This window comes from Leuresthes tenuis, unplaced genomic scaffold (assembly GCF_036924035.1).
Source record: "Leuresthes tenuis unplaced genomic scaffold, fLeuTen1.0.hap1 SCAF_15, whole genome shotgun sequence".
NCBI lineage: Eukaryota > Metazoa > Chordata > Actinopteri > Atheriniformes > Atherinopsidae > Leuresthes > Leuresthes tenuis.
This window is the reverse complement of record NW_027325369.1, coordinates 20,479,813-20,500,061: the sequence shown is the minus strand read 5'-3', so window position 1 is coordinate 20,500,061 and position 20,249 is coordinate 20,479,813. Positions and strand designations below refer to the sequence as shown.

Sequence of the window (20,249 nt, the reverse complement as noted above, 5' to 3'; positions counted from 1 at the left end):
TATGTGGCTGCGTTGTGTGTGGTCTCCCACAAATTTTGACTTCCCACTTCCAAGGTACAGTGAATGGAACATAATTTGAAGTTGTATTTGGCCATTAAGAGGTTTGGTCATTCTACTCTGAGCTGGCACTGTGACATAACAGCACACTGTAAATCTGAAGGACTCGCTGAATAAAAAATATTTAGATCGAGACCTCTCCAAACGAAGTGACATCGTTGTGTTCTCTTGGAGTTTTTGAGTTGGTAGAAATGCTAAGCTATGCTCTCGAGCACAGAAAAAGTCATTCTTTCAAATATGTTCCTTTCAAAATGAAGAAAATAACGTTGATGAGAAACACAAAGCCAATCAATGGCCATTACACTGGACAAAAGAAACCTCCTGGATAGATTGATCACTTATGTTAATCAACATCCAACCCAGATGGCTCCTATGCCAGTAATGCAGTGGATAAATCTGAGCAGGACAGGTATTCCAGCCCCTGTGCAATCAGCTGCTGTGGTGGCGAAAGAAAAGACTGCACGAGAAAGAGCAGAAGTCAGAATTCAGCTCTGTGAATGAAGCCATTAAATGGCTCAAATAACACATTTAAGAATATGTTTTTTTATACAGGCCGTCAAAAGCATGATAACGGCGGGAGTGAGAGTCTAATCTAGCATTGCCTGATCAATCTCTATAACATGTCAGCACAGGGGAGTGATCTGCCAGGACTACGGTGTCCAGATTCCAACGGAATAGACAGTCAGGACTACAATTGTTCCTTCAATCATAGTGCTTTAATAAGGGTATGGCTTTCCTGTATTTTCTCTAACTTTATCTGACTCGGCTTGCACTGCAGGGTAGATGGTTTCCCAGTCTTTGTTGTAGCCACATTTTCTTTTCTCAGTTGTATCGTGCTTTCCTCCCTTTCTGACCATATCTTGTGCTGCATGTCGGTGCCGTTCTGACCTGATTTGCATTGTTTTTTGTTGGTGGGCGCGCCCTTAACCTTCGTATGCGTTCCCGTTTGATTGACATGATTAAACAGCCCGCCCCGCCCCACTGATGACAGCCCTCACTGCTTTCTCCACACAGCCATTTGATAAGTTCCAGATTATAAAACACGCATTTCAAAACTGGAGTCTGACTGTCAATAACAATGCGGGACAATGTCTCAATTTGCGGGACGTGTGAAAAGTAATGAAAATGCGGGACTGTGCGGGACATCTGGTCACCCTAGGCAGGACCCACTGCAATCTGTGTAATATGGAAAAAAATACTCCTGTCTTTAAACATTTTCAACCTATTTTGTAGATCTTTACAATGATTACAGCCAAAGACGCAAGCGGGTGCGCCTGAGTTGCTGTTTCCTGAAAGAGAGGAAGTTTTTAAAATGGCAAGCTGCAGACAGAAGATGAGGAGTAGAATGCCTATTAAAATGGCAATGGCTTCAAAAAAGAAATGACATCCGGTGAGTCAGACTGCTGAAATGTATTCAGAGACAGACTTGAATGGCAATGAAGAAAAGCCCTCGTGGAGGAAAATTAACAAAGATTTGTGGAGAAATAAACAAAACGGAATCGGGGACTGTCACATATATGATTGGTTTTTCATTTTCAAAAAGACTCACAGTGGTGAAAAAAAAAAAAAAAAAACAAGAACCAAGACAGAAAAAAAAACCCCATTAATAGTCCTTTCCTGTAAAAGACTAGAAGTGGGAAAAATTGATTTTAAATGCCGTGCTCCACACCCTTCTCTCAATAAGAAGCTTCGGGAAAACAAACTCAGAGCTGATACTGCAGTCTTAGCTGCCAGACAACGTTAACTCACCAACAAGGTTATGTTAACAGACAGGTGAAAGACAAGCTATAGGGGGATATCTGCAAAGGCTTGTCGCATGGAACTAACTCAGGATGCGCAATACAGTCCAAACTTTCCTTTTACAACCCCAATTCCAAGAGTTGTGATGCTGGGCAAAATGTAAGAACAACTGAATGTAATGATTTTCAAATTTCATAAATGTTTATTTTATTCACAACAAAAAATTAAATGTCAAAAGAGAGACATTACACTATTCCATGAAAATTTTGAACTTGTCTTGAATTTGACGGCAGCAACACGACTGCTGGAATGCTGCACTATTGGAGGCCTGTAATCTTTGAGCCAAAAGATAGCACAGGAAAAAAAAATAATAATAAAAAAAAAAGCTGCAACACTTTCAGAAGCAATTTTCTGTGTTCACAGTTCAAACTGTCATCCAAAAATGTCAGGCTTAGGCTATATCATTCAAAGTAGAAGTCAAATTTGAACAAGATCTTTCCTGGGCCAAAGCTTATTGAAAATGGACTGAGTGGAAGTGGAAAACTGTTCTGTGGTCAGATTAAGTCATGGACTCCACAACTTCTGAACTAAAGAGGACAGGAACCATCAAGCTTATGATCAATACTCAGTTTAAAAGCATCTTGATGGTATGAGGGTGTATTAGTGCCTGTGGATCTGCAGCTTGTGCATTTGGCACCATCAAGGCCGGAAGGTAAATACAGGTTTTAGAGCAACATGCACACACATCCAGAAAGGGAAAGCCTTGCATTTCAGCAAGACAGTGTTCAACCAAATTCTGCACTGTGTCTATTACAATAGCATGACCACGTAGTGGCAGAATTTGGGTGTGGGGATGGCCTGCCTGCAGTTTAGACGTTTCACAAGCGAAACACTTATACTAAACAGAATATGACAAAGAAAACCCAGGACTGCAGAGCAGCCAGAATACTATATCAGACAAGGATGGGACTGAATTCATCTCCCAGAAATCCTGCAACCAGTCTTCTTAGTTCCCAGATGTTTAGAGACTGTTGTTAAACATAGATGGGATACTAAACAGTGGTAACATCCACCCTGTTCAAACTATTTTGAAACAGGTTTTCATGAAACAGTAATATGTCTAACTTTAAACATTTTGTATGTTGTCATGTGAATAAAGTATTAGTTTAAGATATCTGTAAATTGCATTGTGTTTTTTTGTAAACATTTTACATGGCTGCATGGTGATGTGGTGGTTAGCACCACCTTTCTGTGTGGAGATTACATGTTCTCCCCGTGTATGCATGGGTTTTCTCCAGGTACTGCGGCTTCCTCCCGCCGTCCAAAAACATGTTTGTTTGCCCCTGTGTGACCCTGTGATGGACTGGCAACCTGTCCTAGGTGTACCCCATCTGCCACCCACTGTCAGATGGGATAGGCTTTAGCTCCCCTACAACCCTGAGTTGGATTAAACTGGTATAAAAAAAAATGGAAGGATTGTACATAGCGTCCCATCATTTTTTGAACTGTAGTTGTAAAATAGAGCAAGGCAGGCAGCTCCGAAATGTATATATTTTCTATTCACTGCTCACAGCTGAACAAAACTTTCTGTTGTCTAGAAGCTTATTTAGAATCTTTAATTTTACACTTTCATCCCTAGAAGCAATCATTTGCGCAGCATTTTTCAATTTCATGGACTCCACAACTGCATTTATGCCTCAATTCATAAGGACCCGTTTATTCTTGGCATCAGCTAAAAAGAGATCATACTTGGCTGTTTTCTATTCTTGAAAACGCCCACAGAACATTTCCCTTTTTAGATTTTGATTGAACCAGAAAATAATTTTGATTTAAATAGAATCACAGCAGCATGATAGAGAACAAATACCTCAGTTGCTTACACAGCATCCTTAATCTCGTTTCATAATCAGCCCTTGTGAAGTAGGCGAGGGCTGAGGTGAGAAGCGTCTGTGGAAGACAAGACATTTTTTCTTTTTTTTTCAAATCAAAGCAACCGTAAACAAAACCGGTCATAATCACACATCAAATGGAAAAAAGAAAATGGCCCTATAAGCCGTCATCTGAAGGTGTGGGGGAGGCGCTTTGTAAAACCAGCTAAACAAAACAGGTTTAATGTAATGGGGTTATATATAAGGATGCTATATTTAAGGTTTAGAAATATGACAGCATAGACTTATGTAACCACATCTGACAAGCTGCGTGTCGGGTAATTAAGCATGTAAAAATGAATAGCTAATAATACTGCAGTGAAGATATAAGTACTGTACAGCTGCATATGTCTCCCAAACAAAAGAAAACTCACATGAACACTAGAGAGACAAAAAAAAGCAACATACAGCCAAGCAGTATATAAAATACAGCACTAACCAATTTCAACATGCACTTACCCTGTGAATTTACTGCAGAGATTCCAGCTCTATTCACGAATGTTCAAACAGACTTATGCTGGGAAACTGTCTTTGTAAACTCAACAAAAGGCCCAGTCTGTCTGACGTGGACCTTTGTGTTCTTACACTGCAGAATATGCCAAGAAAGTTTCAGGGCAAAGTGTATTAATACAAAAAACTTGTGAAAAGAAGAAGAAAATAATACAGCAAAGTAAGTAAACAGTTAAAGACGCTCACTGCAAGTTATGAGTGCACAAAGTGACATCCTGCATTTATTTGTTTAATCTACCTGCCAGAGATAAAAAACTAAAATATATATATAATATATATATATAATATAAGTTTGATTATATATAATATACAGATCTCTGCTAAAATAAAACCTGGAAGAATCTGCACTATGGTCACACAATAAGAGCACTGTTGGTCTGCAAAGACACAGGTGCTTTCAAATTATGCTCAATTGGATGATAGCTGGAGATGGGTAAATTAGAAACGACTGAGGTCACTGGACTCTTTGTACAAATAAGAATTAAGCTTTTTCTTTTTCCCCAGCAGACTTATTGACATAGAAGCACCAGTGTTGCTAATAACGTCACTGATGTCTGCTTAAGTGGCCCAGTAAGCCACAGCAGTGTGCCAGTGAGTCAGCTTACACAATATCAGGACTCTGAAACTGAGCGAGCTAAATGGAATTCAGCAATCCCTAACTCAATTATTTACACCTGTGTTTTTCCAACGCAGCAGCAAGAGTGGGACAAAAAGAGAAAGAAAGAGTCCAGGAAGCAGAAGGGGCTTTGGGTATGACACACAATGTCTACAAGCTGACAAACAACAGCATGTAATATACTGTAGATGCTGTCACAGATTTTTTCTCAGCTGTTTGATAACGTGATCCAGAGCCTCTCCATTCAGTCAGCTGCAAGTAACAGTTTGCATTGCAACAATATATCTTTGGCATCATTTAAGCGCCACTGTGTCGTGTTCATTCAAGATGGTATTTGAGCTTAGTCACGTCTTTGGAAAGAGGAGAAAACCAAGCTTGTCTGACACAAATCGCAGAAGGTGCTTTTTCGTAAGTTTCCATAAGGAAGCTCAGTGCCCCCATGTCTGCCTTCATACTTGAATGTATGAATTATTCCTGCTGCTCTACTGTCTACCACCTTCCCAGTTAGCTTAACTTAGCTCGCTCTCCTGTCTGACATCATAACACTGGTCTGCTGAAGCTCTTGTCTACTTTTTCCCAAGCCAATCAGACACTCATGTCCATTCTTTAAAAATGATTTGCATTACTATAAATCTAGTATAAATTAATTCAGTTTATTCTCTTCAAATGACTTCTCTCTATGAAGCAGGCTGGTTGGGTTTAGGGCACCAGATGAAAGAGAAATAAAGTTACTTGATCCGCTCTATTTGTCTTTTGCAAAAAAAAAATTGCCACTGGAAATACTTTGTCATGGTGTTGCAATAATTACAACACAGTTATGATAGTAGAACTCCAACCTCAGGAGAGCCTCAAACTTTACAGGTAAATCTAACTTAAACTTGGAATACTCATCAAAATGCAATGAGTAATGCAGTTCAAACCTTCCCCACAAGCAAAAATGTTGTCATCTTGTCAAATACTTGAGCACTGCATCCGCTCAAATAGCCATATTGTGCACTCTACTGCTGTCAGCTTGTCCAAAACTTGCTGATTTTTTTCAGTATAATGAATAAAAGCAAAACAAGCACACTGGGCCAGTCAGTGTACCAGAATAATATTCGCGCTGCTGCAGGAGCAGGAGGCCAGGGGCGTTCACTCACTCTCGACTGCATTATCTCTGACCTTCAGTCTACCAAGCACCCACTGCCTCACATTCAGCCCTGAGGACCAACGCCCAAAAATAGACCGCAGTCTGACACATGCAAACATATCACCACTGGACGCATGCATGACCGCCCACTGTATGTACGTACATTATGCTGCATGTGGACAAACAATACACACGCACACTCACTTTTCACATCCTGTGTGACGCTATCTTTAGTCCCTGATGTTTCAGCAGCACTCTCCACTGGAGTTGTCTTACTTCAGCGTCCAATATATACGAGTTACTCTATCAAACACATTACGCTTAAGTGTCCACCATGCTTACAGCACTCCATCATGCCCACTGTTAATGCATCGCTAAGAGGAACAGCGAAGACAATCTTTACGGAGAAGATCTAGTGGCTAATGCTAATATAATTTGCTCTCCAACTCCACTGGTATTGAAACATTTGTTTAGACTAGTTTTAGTTCAGAGATTTCTGTCTGAACCACAGCATATTTCCTTTGTGGTTTCTTCTGCGTTTAAATCAAATAAATATTCAAAAAGAGAACATACTTTACTAAATAAACGTTTTCCTGGAAGCAATGTTTGTATTGCCATTTACAAAATGTGGCCCATGTTTTGGAACTACTTCCCAGCGTAGAGCTAGTCCAAATGAAATCTTCTGACATGACTGCCTGCTTTATTGTGCACTGTATCAGAGAACATTTCCGGAAAAGTATACAGATGTCAAACAGGACTACAAATCATGCGTGTACAGATGTACAGCTTTGCAGAGAACCAGACACACTAAGAACGTCACAAATAAATGTCACATAGCAGCTACAACAAAAAGAGTGGAGATAGATCATTCTCCAATAAGGGAGCACATACTTAAGAAAATACAAACTGCCTATAAAAAAACCCCACAAAAACTGTGTTTGTGTGTTTGCTCAGATTCAATGTCAGCTTTTATCAGTCATCAGTCAGACTGTTACAGATTTCTACAAATATGTTGATACTATATACAATCATTTAGACAACATACTTGAGAATATGAAAGTGTTGCATTGAAGTCAATGTAAGGGCTGCTCCCTTTAGTGCTAGTGCTTCCATTAAAAGAAAAGTTTTAATCAAAAAGAAGTTTACACCTTATATACTTTACACCTGTATAGCTGTATCAATACTAATCATATGGCCCTCCAGTCAAGTTGCACGGAATTAACTTGTAGAAACAAGACTTTATGACTCACAGTAACGACCCAAAACGTCATAAACATGACTTAAGCTGAATAACTGTCACTTTGAGATGATAGTGCCGAGCTATAAATGTATTTACTGTTTCTTCTCTTCTTGTGTTTTCTGTCCACCACAAATTTGCAACCTAATCCAGCTATCCTCCTCAAACAATGTGAGTGAAACCTGTAGTGTAGCATGGAATAAACACTTAGTTTTGTAGGGCACTGTTTGCAAGTCATAAGTTCCGGCTGAATTGTCTATTTTTGCTAAGGAAGCTTCATGAATTTGTGAAATGACCCAGAGGTATCTGAGTAGCAGCTATGATGAGAGCTGTTTAAATTCTCAAAATGCTAAGGAAAAGAGCTCAAATGCTTAATTTAAGATCTCCTTTAGAATAGGATACATCAAAACATTCTTTATGAAAGAAAGGAGATAATTCCATCTCACTGATTCTTGCAGCCGCAACTTTCATTATGACGCTTAATTATTTTCCCTGTATGAACCTTAATAATAAAGCAATATCATATATATCTCTAATGTAATATATAGATAGACATAACCTTCATGTAACAATGTGATAGATTGTATTAAAGTATCTGAAGAACATTTTTTGAACATCTGTAGTTTCAGTGTTGCAAACTTACATCACAGCTGCAGCGTGGTCGGCTTTTCCAGGGTCCTTATTTCCTACCAACTTTCATTAACCCTGTGATGTTTTTCATCGAGGTCGAGGAAAAGAACTTAGGAAGCGATGATAAGAGGTTGTTTTTTTACTTTTCAACTGGATCCATTTTCTCATTAGAGGCAGAGCACTCCTTAAGGTCAAACCCTTAAATCGCCCCTTCCACTGGCTGTAGATTAGTTTAATTTGTAACCGTTTGTTGCTGAGTAGGTTACTTACTAGCGGTTTATCTAAGCTTGTTTGCTGAATAAAAACTCCTTTCAGCAGCTAGAAATGAGGTGGGGGGAGGGGTACCACTTATGCACTGATGAGCTGAGAAAGCCAGCTGGGTCCTCTCAAAGTTCTCTATGGGCTTATTAGTACCAACCTTTTGTTGATGTGAAAATACTAATTTTGGGCATTTTTCACTTTTAGTTGATATCATTCATTTACAATGATCCTATGAAATTAATTTTAAAAAAAAGCTACCGTACTGGCTTCCCTGTCCCTGCAAGATTAAAGAAAAAAGAAAAGACAAAAAGCTTCATGTTTTACCGACCTAGCAGCTGTTTGATTGCGCTGACTGTGGATTGAGGAAGGCTCTGTCTGACAGCAGCAGGAGCTGCAATGAAAGCTTTGCACAGTGCTGATTAGGCCCAACATACACTGGGCACTATGTGGAAAGATTTATAATAGCCTCTCTGACCTTTGTCTTGGCAAGCACAGAAACCCCTTTCCTCTGTTACTTTGTCTGCACATACCTCACTCCTTTGCTATTTTCTGTGGATGCTGTAATGATTCATGTCCAAATTAGAAGGCGCACTACAGTAGCTGCAATGTTTCACAGAAGGGACACTATATGGCAATTACACTGAAACAAATCAGAATATAGGAACTAAAATAGTAAAAAGAAAAAGGGAAAAAAAGTTGTTCAGAAGGAAAATACAGTTTACTAAAAAAGTAAAAGAAAAAAAACATCAATCGACCTTAATTCCTGCGATATGCATTCGGGGGGGAAAGCAATCAAGAAACTCAAAAAACATCCAATCTCAACATTTTGCTAACAAAAGCCAGCAGCTTTATCCGACATGCTGAATAAGACATCAAACACAACACATGCAAACAGATCATTCGAATGCAAGATTTGTCAAATCATTAAGTGCTGTAGTGCAACCTTGTTTTAATCATGAGAATAAATTTGAATTAGTAAATGTGTAATAACTCATTTGTGTTAGTCGGCTGATCCAATCTGAGAAGAGCTTTCCCCGGAAACAAATGAGCACATTTAAAGCTGGTCAAAGGTAGAAATAACAGCAGATCAACGTAAAAGCGTGCCGGTAAGTTTTACTGACGTTTAACTTGTGCAAAAGAAAGCAAAAAGGCTTTTATAGCATGGTAAGAGCTTCTCATAAATATGGACACACATGTCTCTCTCTCTCTCTCTTTCTTCTTCTGTCTGACCCTCCTTCTGTTCTCTCCTCTTAAAAGAGTGTGATTACAGAAACAGCCCATCCTCCTGCATGCAGGCCTTTGAGAATAGACACAGAAGGTAATGTCGGCATTGGGAGAAAGCCAAGAGCCCAAAGACACAAAAATGTAGGTTGCAGTGTTCCTGTTCTTCACTGAGGAAGTAGACAATCATTCAAAGCGCAGATTTTTTTTCCTGATTCGGGGTAAGTGTGTATGTTAAAAAGACATGCATGAGGTCCCTGTTCAATGCTCGGAAAACATCTGAAAAAGCCCGTCTTTCATCTCATACCCCATCCCTCTATTTCTGTCCTCATTTTCAAAGTCAAAATAAATTATAAAAGTTTTATTTTTAGCAAGGCTTGTTCTCTTCAAACAGATAGTGAGTGCTCTGTTGACATGTTCTGACTGAAGTGTGTGTGCGTGGGTGGCATTTCCACTTAAAAGCCAGAGCGCAAATCGTGATGAAGTGAGGAGGCAAAATGAACAGAGCGAAGGGGGCGGACTCCACCGCGAGGAGCAATGGGTGTACAAACGGCAACCTCACAAAGCAGGAGTGATTCATTTAACAGGATTTTGTGTGTGTGCCAAATATAGCCACCCTGCTTTGCATTTCTATCCATGGAGAAGGTCAATCAAAAATACGAGACAAAGACGGAGGAGAAACCTAACTAGCAAGTTTGTAAATTCTGTTCATGAGAGGAGAGAATATTGTTATGCTGGAGATGAGTTGGATAGCTTTAAGAGGCCAGTACAGTAAAGGGAGAGATGGATAGACCTCACGGAAAGAGCTAAAGGGGCAAGATGCAAGAGTGCCAGCTGGAAGGATAAAGGATTGCAGGACAGCGTAGTTAGATAAGAGGGCAGAATATTAAAAGTATTCTATTTGTATCCTCCTCCAGCAAAAAGGATCCAATGAGCCCAACCCCTCCTGCTCCAACGGTCTGATCAAGCTGTGAGAAATGCTCAAGACACAGAAAATGTGTATACATGGTCAGAAATCTAAGTGTTGAGCACGTATGTGTATGGGATTTTGGACCTGTAGGTAAATATACTGCCTGAGCGTAATGAGGCATGAACAACATACTGCATGAGATGATGAGCGAATGACATGTGGTGACTCATGGATTAAGGCTGAGTTTGGCTCATGATTCTGTGCCAATCATGTAATCTGTTGACCAACATTCATGCCACCTGTTAAATAAATAACAGCTGCATCAGGTGTGTATGATCTGTGTCTGTATATGTGTGCCTTTGCAGTTGAGCAATCAGCAGCACAGTGTGAGTATGACTGGACTTCCACAGACAGGAGCTCGAGCTGTGAATGACACCGGAAATTTGCTGCTGCGCCTTAAATCTTAGACCGTCTCACAAACGGAACGAGATGACTCAAATGTGAGTAAACTGATGCACATACTCACACAAACACATCGCAAACATACAACCCAGGAAGTCAAGTTTGCAGCATCTCACCCGGTGTGTGTCCTGTTCGAACACAGCTTCGTGGACACTGCACGCAAAGAGCGCTGTTGGAAGGTCGCTCAGGTCCATCATCTCCTCTGCAATGCCAGCCTGATCGCTCTCCCCAAACACCATGTCCTCTTCCTCCTCCTCATCGGGATCACTACTGTAGGCTTCTGAGCCATTGCTCCATGCCTTAGAGCTCTCCCGCAGCATCTTCAATCCTTTCAGGGCCCTCTGAGGCAGGTGGAGACCACAGGAGCTGGGAACTGGGTAAAGGTGAATTAAGATAATGTTAGTTGGGAGATAGAAATTTCTTACAACAAACGGATCACAACTCACAACTTTAGGACTAGATTCTATCATCACAGAAGACCCTCTAAAATTCACATTACTCACATAATCAATGGAAAAGCTGCATGTGAATGAAGCATTTCTTGGCCTTAGAAACGCATTTCTGACTGTTCTGCAATTCTAACAACTTCTTATGTCAGAAAAGGAATCAAAAAGTGTTAACTGATCGCAGGTGATCACAGAAAAGGCCTTTACTTCCACTCGTGACACAAAAAGCCAATACTCTTTTAAGGGTGTGGCGCCATCTAGTGGTTGTTATATAGAAATGATAATTACAAATATTTTAGACATAGTAACATCTCATTTAAAAAAAAATCAAGCGGATGGCAGGTATTTAAAATAACAACGAGTGAGTTTATATCAGTACAACAACCTGGTCCTTCTAGTCAAACGAAAATCAAAAAGGGCAACAGTGGATTATGACGTAATATGTCCGCTGTCAAATGGCTGTGGAGGATCTTGGCAGGAAAAACACCTTTGGTTTTGGGAGAAAACCCATCGCAGCCTAAATACATGCAGTGGCACTTCCAATACCGTAACACGGGCATTCAAATACTCTCGGTATAATACGTTTATTCTCAGCGCCAAATATCGTTTTAAAGCCACAGTGCAGATTTAATTCACACCAAAGTTTCCATTGAGCCAGGGCGGCGTGCACACGGATGAAGTTACTGTTTTAATTTCCCTCTCTAATGGCTTTCGAATGCAAATCGTCTCGTCTCTTTTATCACTCACCTCACTGTCGTCAGTGAAGGCGTCCGAAGCAACCCATCTGACTCGAGCAATAATCTGAAACGTCACTTGACTTTGCCGAATCACAACAGATCACAATGTGGCGCTCTGTTGTTGTTGTTGTTTTGCGCTCAGATGCGTGGGTGTTTGTTTTCAATGGATTATTGGGCGCTATCTGATGCAGCCTAGTACAAGGCACCGGGGACCAGCAGGTGAAACCAATGAAACGCCGGCGGAGGCCCGCAGCGACCTATCGGGCTGCAGCAGGGGAGGATGCTCCGCTTCAAGATTGGTGGCGATCGACCAGCAAAGCGACACACGGTTCTGCTGCAAACTGTTTTAATTGCTTTACACGGACGGCCTGGTGAGTCATGCCAGAGCGCCCGAGAACCTGTCTCGCCTGCTGTGTTAAAATAATGAGGTCTGCAGACATAAATATGTCCACACGGACTACAGTTCTCTGGGGGCCACTTGTTGCTGTTGAGTGTTCCAGCTTTATTCTATTTGATATCCACTTCGTCTCAAAGGGAGACTTTTACTCAACAAATGTGAGATTTTACACGCTGTATAACATGACAAGCTTTAAAAAACGCGATTAAAGAGCAGTTTAGTGGGTTACTTACTTACTACTTAAATGTTTTTTATTCTTCTTCTGTTCCTGTGGCGTCGTGTTTTCACCTGATGAGGCTCATCATATGTCTTTAGGAGACAATAATAAATAAAATTAACTTAACTCACACAAGACATTTACCTGTGGTACTTTCATTTGAGTAGAAGCTCTGATTATTCATTCAATCAATGCAAAATGAGGTAATAAAATACTATGCCTTTAAGACTTCTAAATTCAGTTTTTATTACCTGATCTTTTGAGCCTTTTTTTTGTTTTGTTTTTGTTTTTCACAGCTATGTGGATCTGTGGGATTTTTTTTGTGCACTCTGAATGAAGGGAAAATGTGACGTTTGTGAAGCAGAACTGATCTTTTCTCAATCCTCCCACGGAGGTAAAGAAAATTAATGGCTGTGCAAACACAACTGAAAATGACTCAACAACTGGTTGACATGAATTTATGACAGGGGAGTACATGCTATTTACAATGCAAAGCTTTCCTGATGTCATGAGAGGGTAGAATAAATAACAAGCCCGACTTCAGTTCATTTCCACAATGCCACTTACAGACAGCATATTTCAGCAAACATCAGGCCACATACTGAACCCGGCACCGAGTCATTTAGCCCTTGAGTAGCTCAGTTCTTTTAACACTGAAGAGATGCGGTGCTGCGTGTGGAGAAGGTTCTCAATGTGCCATTTATGCAGCAAAAGTAGAAAGAAAAATAGTTCATTTTTGGAAGTGAGCTATACCAGAAAGAAACAGAAGGCGAGCAACATTAACCGTGTGGCTCAAGTTCTAGTTTCTAGAGCACATTCGGTTTATAGTTGTTCAAAGCTGTTATTTCAAAAGTGCAAACTGTAATCTTCATTCAAACAGGCACCAACAGAATCCAGCTACCTTTAAAAAAAATCTCATAACTATTTGCATCATGCACGACCTTTCTGTAATCAGTCCAGTGTAAAGCTACATTATGAAATGCATTCAAAGCAGTCAAAGTGAATAAATATGTTACAATAAATTAAAACAAACGCACGCACTGTTGGGTCAAATTAAGAAAAGAAAAAATTCCAAGAAATCCAGACACCAGGCAGAAAAGTGAGTCCAAACTCTTCCTGCATGACAGGGGTAGAGGCAGATTTTTAAAGGCAAAATGTTACTTGGCGTGTCCTCTAAAAACTCTGCAGCTACATTACAACATTTGTTGTAACAAGGCTGACGTGAGATATTTCATCAGTGGAAGAACAGATCTCTCCAGTAATGTCTTAATGGGAACAACTTGCTTTATATTTGTGGAAGTTGCTACTCACTGTATGTATCAAAGATAACACGGAGTGTACGGCAGGAAGCTTCAGGGTGCAACACTGAGCGCTTTTCATTTTTCTAACGCGTCACTCGCTTTGCTCCTGTCTGAACTCCTCCCAGGCGACGTGAGGGAGTTGGTGCAGAGGCAGAGACGCCAAGAAATTCATGGTTCCTCTAAGTCACTCTAAAGCTACATCAAAAGGTGTCCTATGTGTGGGGAAACAGTATTTACAAGAAACCCAGTTCATAAACTAATTCTGCATAGCATAGAGCCGTTTTCTTCCTCTGAGCTCCTCGACTCCAGGGTCCAAAATGTCTTTCTTTAAGAACAGGAACACTTCGAGGATTGGAAAAGTGGAACTTCCAAGGAAGAACAGATAATACGAGGAAGCTGAAGTAGGTGTAATGAGAAGCACCCAGTCTTTGTTTTAACCTCAGCTTTTTTTTCCAACTCATTTCTGTAATTAATACAGTTGACATCTTATCATAAAACTGAGACCTTTTCCAGATCAGGCTTTGGCTGAGTCATTGTGAAAAGGAGATGGGAGTGTAAGGCGAGGACAGAGAATGATGAAGGTTTTATAAGAAAAAGAATTAGGGATAACCACCATGGTATTTTAAGGTCCTTGAATGTTGTTTACTGTTGAACTGAGTTGAAAAAGGTACTTCGTTTCAATCTTTCTTTAGGTCAGGCTTGCCATTAGATGCATCTGTGGTTTTGGAAATGACTGCTGGTGGCGGCAGGTTGACTGGTATGGTAGCAGGAGCCACTCCATCATTGTTGACAAGCGCCCCGTAGGAGAAAGATCCATTGTAGTCTGGCTGAACAACCTGGCCCGTATCATGAATTTCTGGGGCACCTGATCATGCAACAGATCGGGAACAAGGGTAAAGAGAAGGACAGCTTCACATGAGTTATTGTAGCGATTAATGGATAATGCAAACCGACCTGTTCTACAGTATACTGGGAGCTTAAAGACTGACAAGGCAGGTTTGCAAACATAAATCACACAGACACTGTGTGGTTAACACAAGCTTATACAAACCATTAGCCATGTTCATAGTGACATATGGCTCGAACATCTTTGTCCTTTTCCTGGTTTTGGTGATGAGAAAGACCCCAAGGAAACACAGTGCAGATCTGTACAAACAACAGCATAATAAGTAACAGCTTTTACTCAAAATAAAATCACTGCTGACCCCGAAGCCAGCTAATAGACACTATGACCGGGAATTCAAACCAAACAGACTCTCGCTTAATTAATCTCAACATTTCGACCTTGTTTTTTTTCCAACTGTGACATGACACAAACGTCTTCTGGGAAATGTTTACTCACCCCAACACAAACATGCAGATGTGAAGGACGTCTTCATTTCTAAACTCCAGGTAAAACACAGCTCCTGGGAACCGAGACAAGAGGAAATCTTTGCTGACTTCCGGGTTTTGACTCCAAACATATGCCGTAGAAGCAAAACAGGAGCTTTTAACTTCAAGTAGCTTTATTGTGACATGAAAACAACAAACAGACAGAGGAGTCCACGGGGTAAAGAAAGCCATAACTCACCAGCTACCACCGCAAAGAAGGTGGAGAGGATGTAGTTTACACTGGCAACCATAGAGGAGTCATGCAGTTTACAAGCTTGGTTGAGAAATCTAGGATGAGAGAAACAAACTATCAAGATAGCCTTCGTGTACAGAATGGGTATTAAAGAAGAAAAAAACAGGGTTGTTGCAATAAAAAACTAAAAATTCATCCCTTGGCGTGTTTATTGTAAAAATCTCCGACATCTGGGCCACTCACCGGGCCTGGAAGATCACCGACGCCACCATGCACACAAACATGGCGCTGAAGATCACGTTGTCAAGCTGCATGGTGCCCTCGATGGTGAGAACCAACATGCCTGAAACTGCCTTTACTGTAATGACTGTGACAGAGCCTGTGCACACACAGTACAGTTAAACAAAGAAATGAGCAACAAAAAAAAAGCTTCACAACAGCTTCAGCGCAGCATCAACACAAGGAAACGTATTCTAAGGAGTTATGATAACAGCCTGACTTTATGGAGAGTGCGACACTGACTGCTTTTATTGTAGGAGACTCACCCAGCAACGCAACCAGTAGCAGAATAACAACGAGGTAGTCGGCGCCGCGCTGTTTGTAGAAGTATAAAAGCAGGCAGAACGCGATGATCTCAAGGCCCTGTCAGTTAGCATAACAGCAACAATAAACATCAAAATAATGTCATATAGACTAAAAATACTAAGCACACCACAATTCAACAACAGCTCCACACGAATATGTGTGTGTGCCAGGTATCAACGTTTTGTGCCCAAACAGCACCATGATTAAGAAAGCAACCAGAAACATAGCTGCCCTGCAGTCATTGCTTCTTTGGTAGAGGCTGGAATTCTGGTTAGTGTCGAGTCTCCGAGAGTTAGAGCTGAATAAGCTTTGCAAGCAACCTCTTTAGTTCATATGTTCAACTTTACAAAATAGAACATCAGAAATAACACTGAGTTGATTTAAATAGCTCTGAGAGTCACTCGGTTTGTCCTGCAGGGCTGCGGAATTTCTTTTGAAAGATGTCATACAGGCATAAAATGAATAACGGTGCGGTAAGGCGTGCAAATCGCATTTTGGATCATTCAAAACAAACTATAACACATTTCGGAATTTGTTCTTATACAGGTTATAAAATGTGTCTTTGGTTGATAAACAACTCAGCAGTGTCATACACATTTAAATTCAATTAAATTCAATTCAATTTTATTTATATAGCGCCAGATTACAACAATTGTCATCTCGAGGCACTTAAGTAATATAGTCCAATTCAAGCCAATTGGAAGTCAATTCATTGTAATCATAATCCAATTAATTCATATAGAGCCAATTCAAAAATTAATATCCTAGCTAAGGAAACCAACAGTTTAGCGGCTAAACGTGAGATGTTTTAAATCAGTTTACTGAGTGCGGGATGGAGCAGATTTACAGACCGTTTTGATTTCTTTCTGGTTTTTTTTAAACAAAACTTCTTACCAGAAACAAGAGCACAGGCCAGCCTACAATGTGCTTCACGATGTTCTCCGCTTTGAGTTTTTCATGAGAGTTTGGTCCAAATGCTACAAAGAGGTATGTGCCTCCAATAGTGAGGATGTATCCGAGGAAGGTCAGCCAGTAGTGCTCTGAAACCGATTGAAAACAAGCGGAACTAGTTCAGTGACAGTGATGATATGTTCATAAGGCTTTATATTCTTAGTCCTTAAAGCAGCTGAGGGCGTTGTAGAAATTTGCACGCAAATGGCACAAGTTCAGTGTTATTTGCACGAGTCTGTGTGGAACTCCACATCTTCGGTCACTTACTTGCGAAGTCCTTTGGTTTAGATTTCTCTCGCAGAAATAAGAAGCCCAAAATTGAGCTGGCTGAAAAACATTTTGAAACGGTATAAACACAAGATGTTAAATTGAGTAAATTTGAGGCCGCAGTTACATATCAACGCTGAGATTATTTCAGTGACTAACTGCTTGCATTTACAGCAGTATATGGCTTGTTAAGATATCGTGTGTTCATCTACAAACATCGCTGCTGCTAATATTTGGGCAAATACTCACTCAGGACAGATACCGCATTAAGAGGTGCTACAAGTGCAAGGGGGGCAAAAGCGTAAGAGACAAAGTTGGCTCCCTCCCCTATACAGGTGAACACAAAACCTGACCACCAGGTTTTAGTGCGGTAGAAGGCGCGTTGGTCCTTTCTTCCTGCCAACTTCAAATGGCTGTATTTCTGCGAGTCAAGAGCATGCAGGTAAAACACAGGGAGTAAACAGACAATCGACTGCAGGACACACGGCTTAGAGCAAATGAAGGCTTATAGCACTGTTAAGCAGTAACGCAAATGTGACAAAAGAATACAGGGATGGTAACTTCACATTGTAAATAGAACTTGTACACATGGGCTATACCTGAGGGGTTATTCTGGCAAACTGCTGACACAAAGTATTAACATTAATGCACCATATAAGGAAAGTTGAGGGTAAAAAGATAACAATTCCACATGAACTGCATAGTTTTGTGTGGAAAAAGCTGTAATGATGCTCACGCTAACTCTGCTTCTATATTTGTTAAGGCACTTTAAGGATATCAAAAGTGTATAAGAAATATGTGTCAAGTGTGTTAATACCAGAAAGAGTTTAGTACCTGAATGCTTAATGAGATGCTGACAAGCAAATTTCCAAATATGGCAAGTAAAGTCCCAATGAGATTGTCCTGAAAAAGAAAGTTATTTTGCTCAGGTTACGAAAAAAAAATGGAGATCAATAATATTTTTTCATATAGCAAAAAGTAACGATAACATTGGATGTGCTGGCATTCTTGTTTACAATCAGTCTAATTGTAACCTACAATACTCTGTATCTACAGTCGCACTGTTGTATTGTAAATCATCAAAAAACACAGTAGGACTTTTCCTTCCTTTTTAACACCAGCAACGAGAAGTTAAACCAAAGTGTCAAAAGCCGGCTAAAAGTGAAAGTATTGTCTCACCGTGTAAGACCCCCCTTGAGCCCTGCTGCTCTCCATATTGTACTCCTTCGGGGGCAATTTATTTATCACAAACAGTAGCCGAACATTCAATTACCAGATATTTAATTTTATCACGCTGCTTCAGCTCTGAAATTAAATATCTATCGCTCATACTTCGATATTTCTTGAGCCGTATACCAACGAAGACACCATTTTCTGGAGGAAGAGCATCCCACTTCCGGATTGAATTCACCTGGCTCTGGCTGCGCCTTGACGCAAGACGGTGACGCACAAATCACATGACCACGAGCATTGACCAATGCTCTGCTTGTATTCAGTTCAACAATACAGTTAATGGGTGTGTGTCGAGGTTCCTCTTATAAGGTTTACTTTTAAAGCGTTTTTTTCTTTCACTGGTGTTGAAAGCATTAGCTGCAGTACTGCAAGAAAACACTAGATTGTGCCATTGAGCTAGAATCGACGCAGGAACGTTAACGTCTGAAGATGAAGACCGATGTATTTAATTAATGGTTAGGAGACACTCGTGAATTTTATGATAAATATTACCCTGTTGTAAAAAGCTAGACAACATGTACATATCCAGGAATGATTGCTATGTCGTGATATATACATATTCTGCGTATATAATGCCATATTAATGTCAACACAACAATGAAGATGGATGTACAAGCAACATCTTATCATAATTAACCTCTTATCACCTATAAAACTGTCAATGACTTTGTCATCATGGCATCACGCTACAGTATCCTGACTAACACCAGTGGTATGTTTTCTATTCTCTTTTTGTCACTGAAGCAATGAAGGAGGTATAGCACACTTCGTCATTAGTGTTACTAACACGGGAGCAGTGGAAAAACCAAAGATAGCCCAATGAAGGGTGTGAGCAATGTTTAACACACGTTTTTTTCCTTCATACTTCAAACGCATGTACAAATCAAATGAGAAACTGCTGAGTCACTGTTTCCATGCATTACTAGAAAGATTATTGGAAATCCATAAATACCTTTGTTTTTAAATTGATTTAGGATAGATTTAACCAAAAGTTGAAATGAAAATAAAAAAGTGACAGCAACAGCAGAAAAAAAAGTCACCAGTGAAAACTTTATGTTAGGAACCAAAATGCCAAAAAAACTCAGTTCAGGAACGTTTTTCTAACCAGTGAGGGGAGGGAAAGGCCAAATCTGGTTTGCAGTACTAGCAGTTTAATGTGAAGCTGCTGAAATACAAACCAACACATACCTGTGCAAGATTTTCATAGCAATTTGATGTTTGGCTGTCAGCTTCCTCCACACTTTGCTTGTACAAATCTGACAATGTAAATGCATGGATGTGTGATGGCAAAATGAGAGATTAAATCCATTTTTGGGGAAATATTCCTTTGTGTTTTCTGACTGAAGCGCTGCAGGAACTTGTTTTCCTGTGAACTCAGCTGAACTCCCACTGAACATTTTCTGACAACACAGAGCGCCGCGTTAAGAGATACATCTGAATAAATTTTGGAAAGAGATGGTTTTCCGTCTTAAAGCTACTTCTTACAACAGCTGATGTACAGTTGTCTTTATTCAGTTTAGTTTCTAAGGCAACTTTTGCACGTTTTTTTGTGGGTTGTTATTGCATCTTGCATATTAGGTAGAAGAAAGATCATTTTTTTCTAAACTGGAAGGCATTTATGTTCCCCCAGCTTTTCATGCTTTAATGCCCTCAATGTATTTCTGGAATGCGACGCGGCGTTATGAGCCATAGATATTTATTACACCGGCACTGATTACAACTCTGTGCTTGAGTGAAAGAGGTTAGATGCACAGGTGCTTTTTCCTCCAGGCGTTAACAGGTGTATGCACCTGTATGAAGGGAGGATTTTTCCACTGTATTAGGAGTAACAAATTATATTAATAGCAGTC

General features: G+C 40.2%; 2 protein-coding genes across 2 annotated transcripts in view; both read right to left on the bottom strand.

Annotated features, from left to right (window-relative positions):
* rcan3 (regulator of calcineurin 3) overlaps positions 1–12,166 on the bottom strand; it is a 39,399-nt gene extending 27,233 nt beyond the window's left edge. Inside the window, exons 1-2 of the mRNA XM_072365452.1 lie at positions 11,895–12,166; positions 10,818–11,074 (exon numbers count right to left, since the gene is read on the bottom strand). Coding sequence (XP_072221553.1) covers positions 10,818–11,021 — 204 coding nt within the window. The 5' untranslated portion in view covers positions 11,022–11,074; positions 11,895–12,166. The remainder of the gene's footprint in view (positions 1–10,817; positions 11,075–11,894) is intronic.
* A 774-nt stretch (positions 12,167–12,940) lies between these two features.
* nipal3 (NIPA like domain containing 3) lies at positions 12,941–18,589 on the bottom strand. The gene is made up of 11 exons (XM_072364928.1): positions 18,346–18,589; positions 18,001–18,069; positions 17,416–17,587; positions 17,167–17,226; positions 16,843–16,988; positions 15,909–16,005; positions 15,607–15,742; positions 15,370–15,458; positions 15,142–15,205; positions 14,851–14,945; positions 12,941–14,664 (listed from the first exon to the last, which is right to left on the bottom strand). Exons 1-11 carry the CDS (start codon positions 18,379–18,381, stop codon positions 14,477–14,479), a joined length of 1,152 nt encoding a protein of 383 aa, XP_072221029.1. The 5' UTR covers positions 18,382–18,589; the 3' UTR covers positions 12,941–14,476.
* Positions 18,590–20,249: the final 1,660 nt, after the last annotated feature.

Excerpts from the sequence above, each read along its gene's own strand:
- nipal3 (XM_072364928.1), bottom strand. The coding sequence starts at position 18,381 with ATGGAGAGCAGCAGGGCTCAAGGGGGGTCTTACACG. Across the intron at positions 15,743-15,908 it reads GCTACTGGTTGCGTTGCTGG|GCTCTGTCACAGTCATTACA; the intron begins GTGAGTCTCCTA and ends GTGTGTGCACAG. Across the intron at positions 15,459-15,606 it reads TCGGTGATCTTCCAGGCCCG|ATTTCTCAACCAAGCTTGTA; the intron begins GTGAGTGGCCCA and ends CTCTCATCCTAG.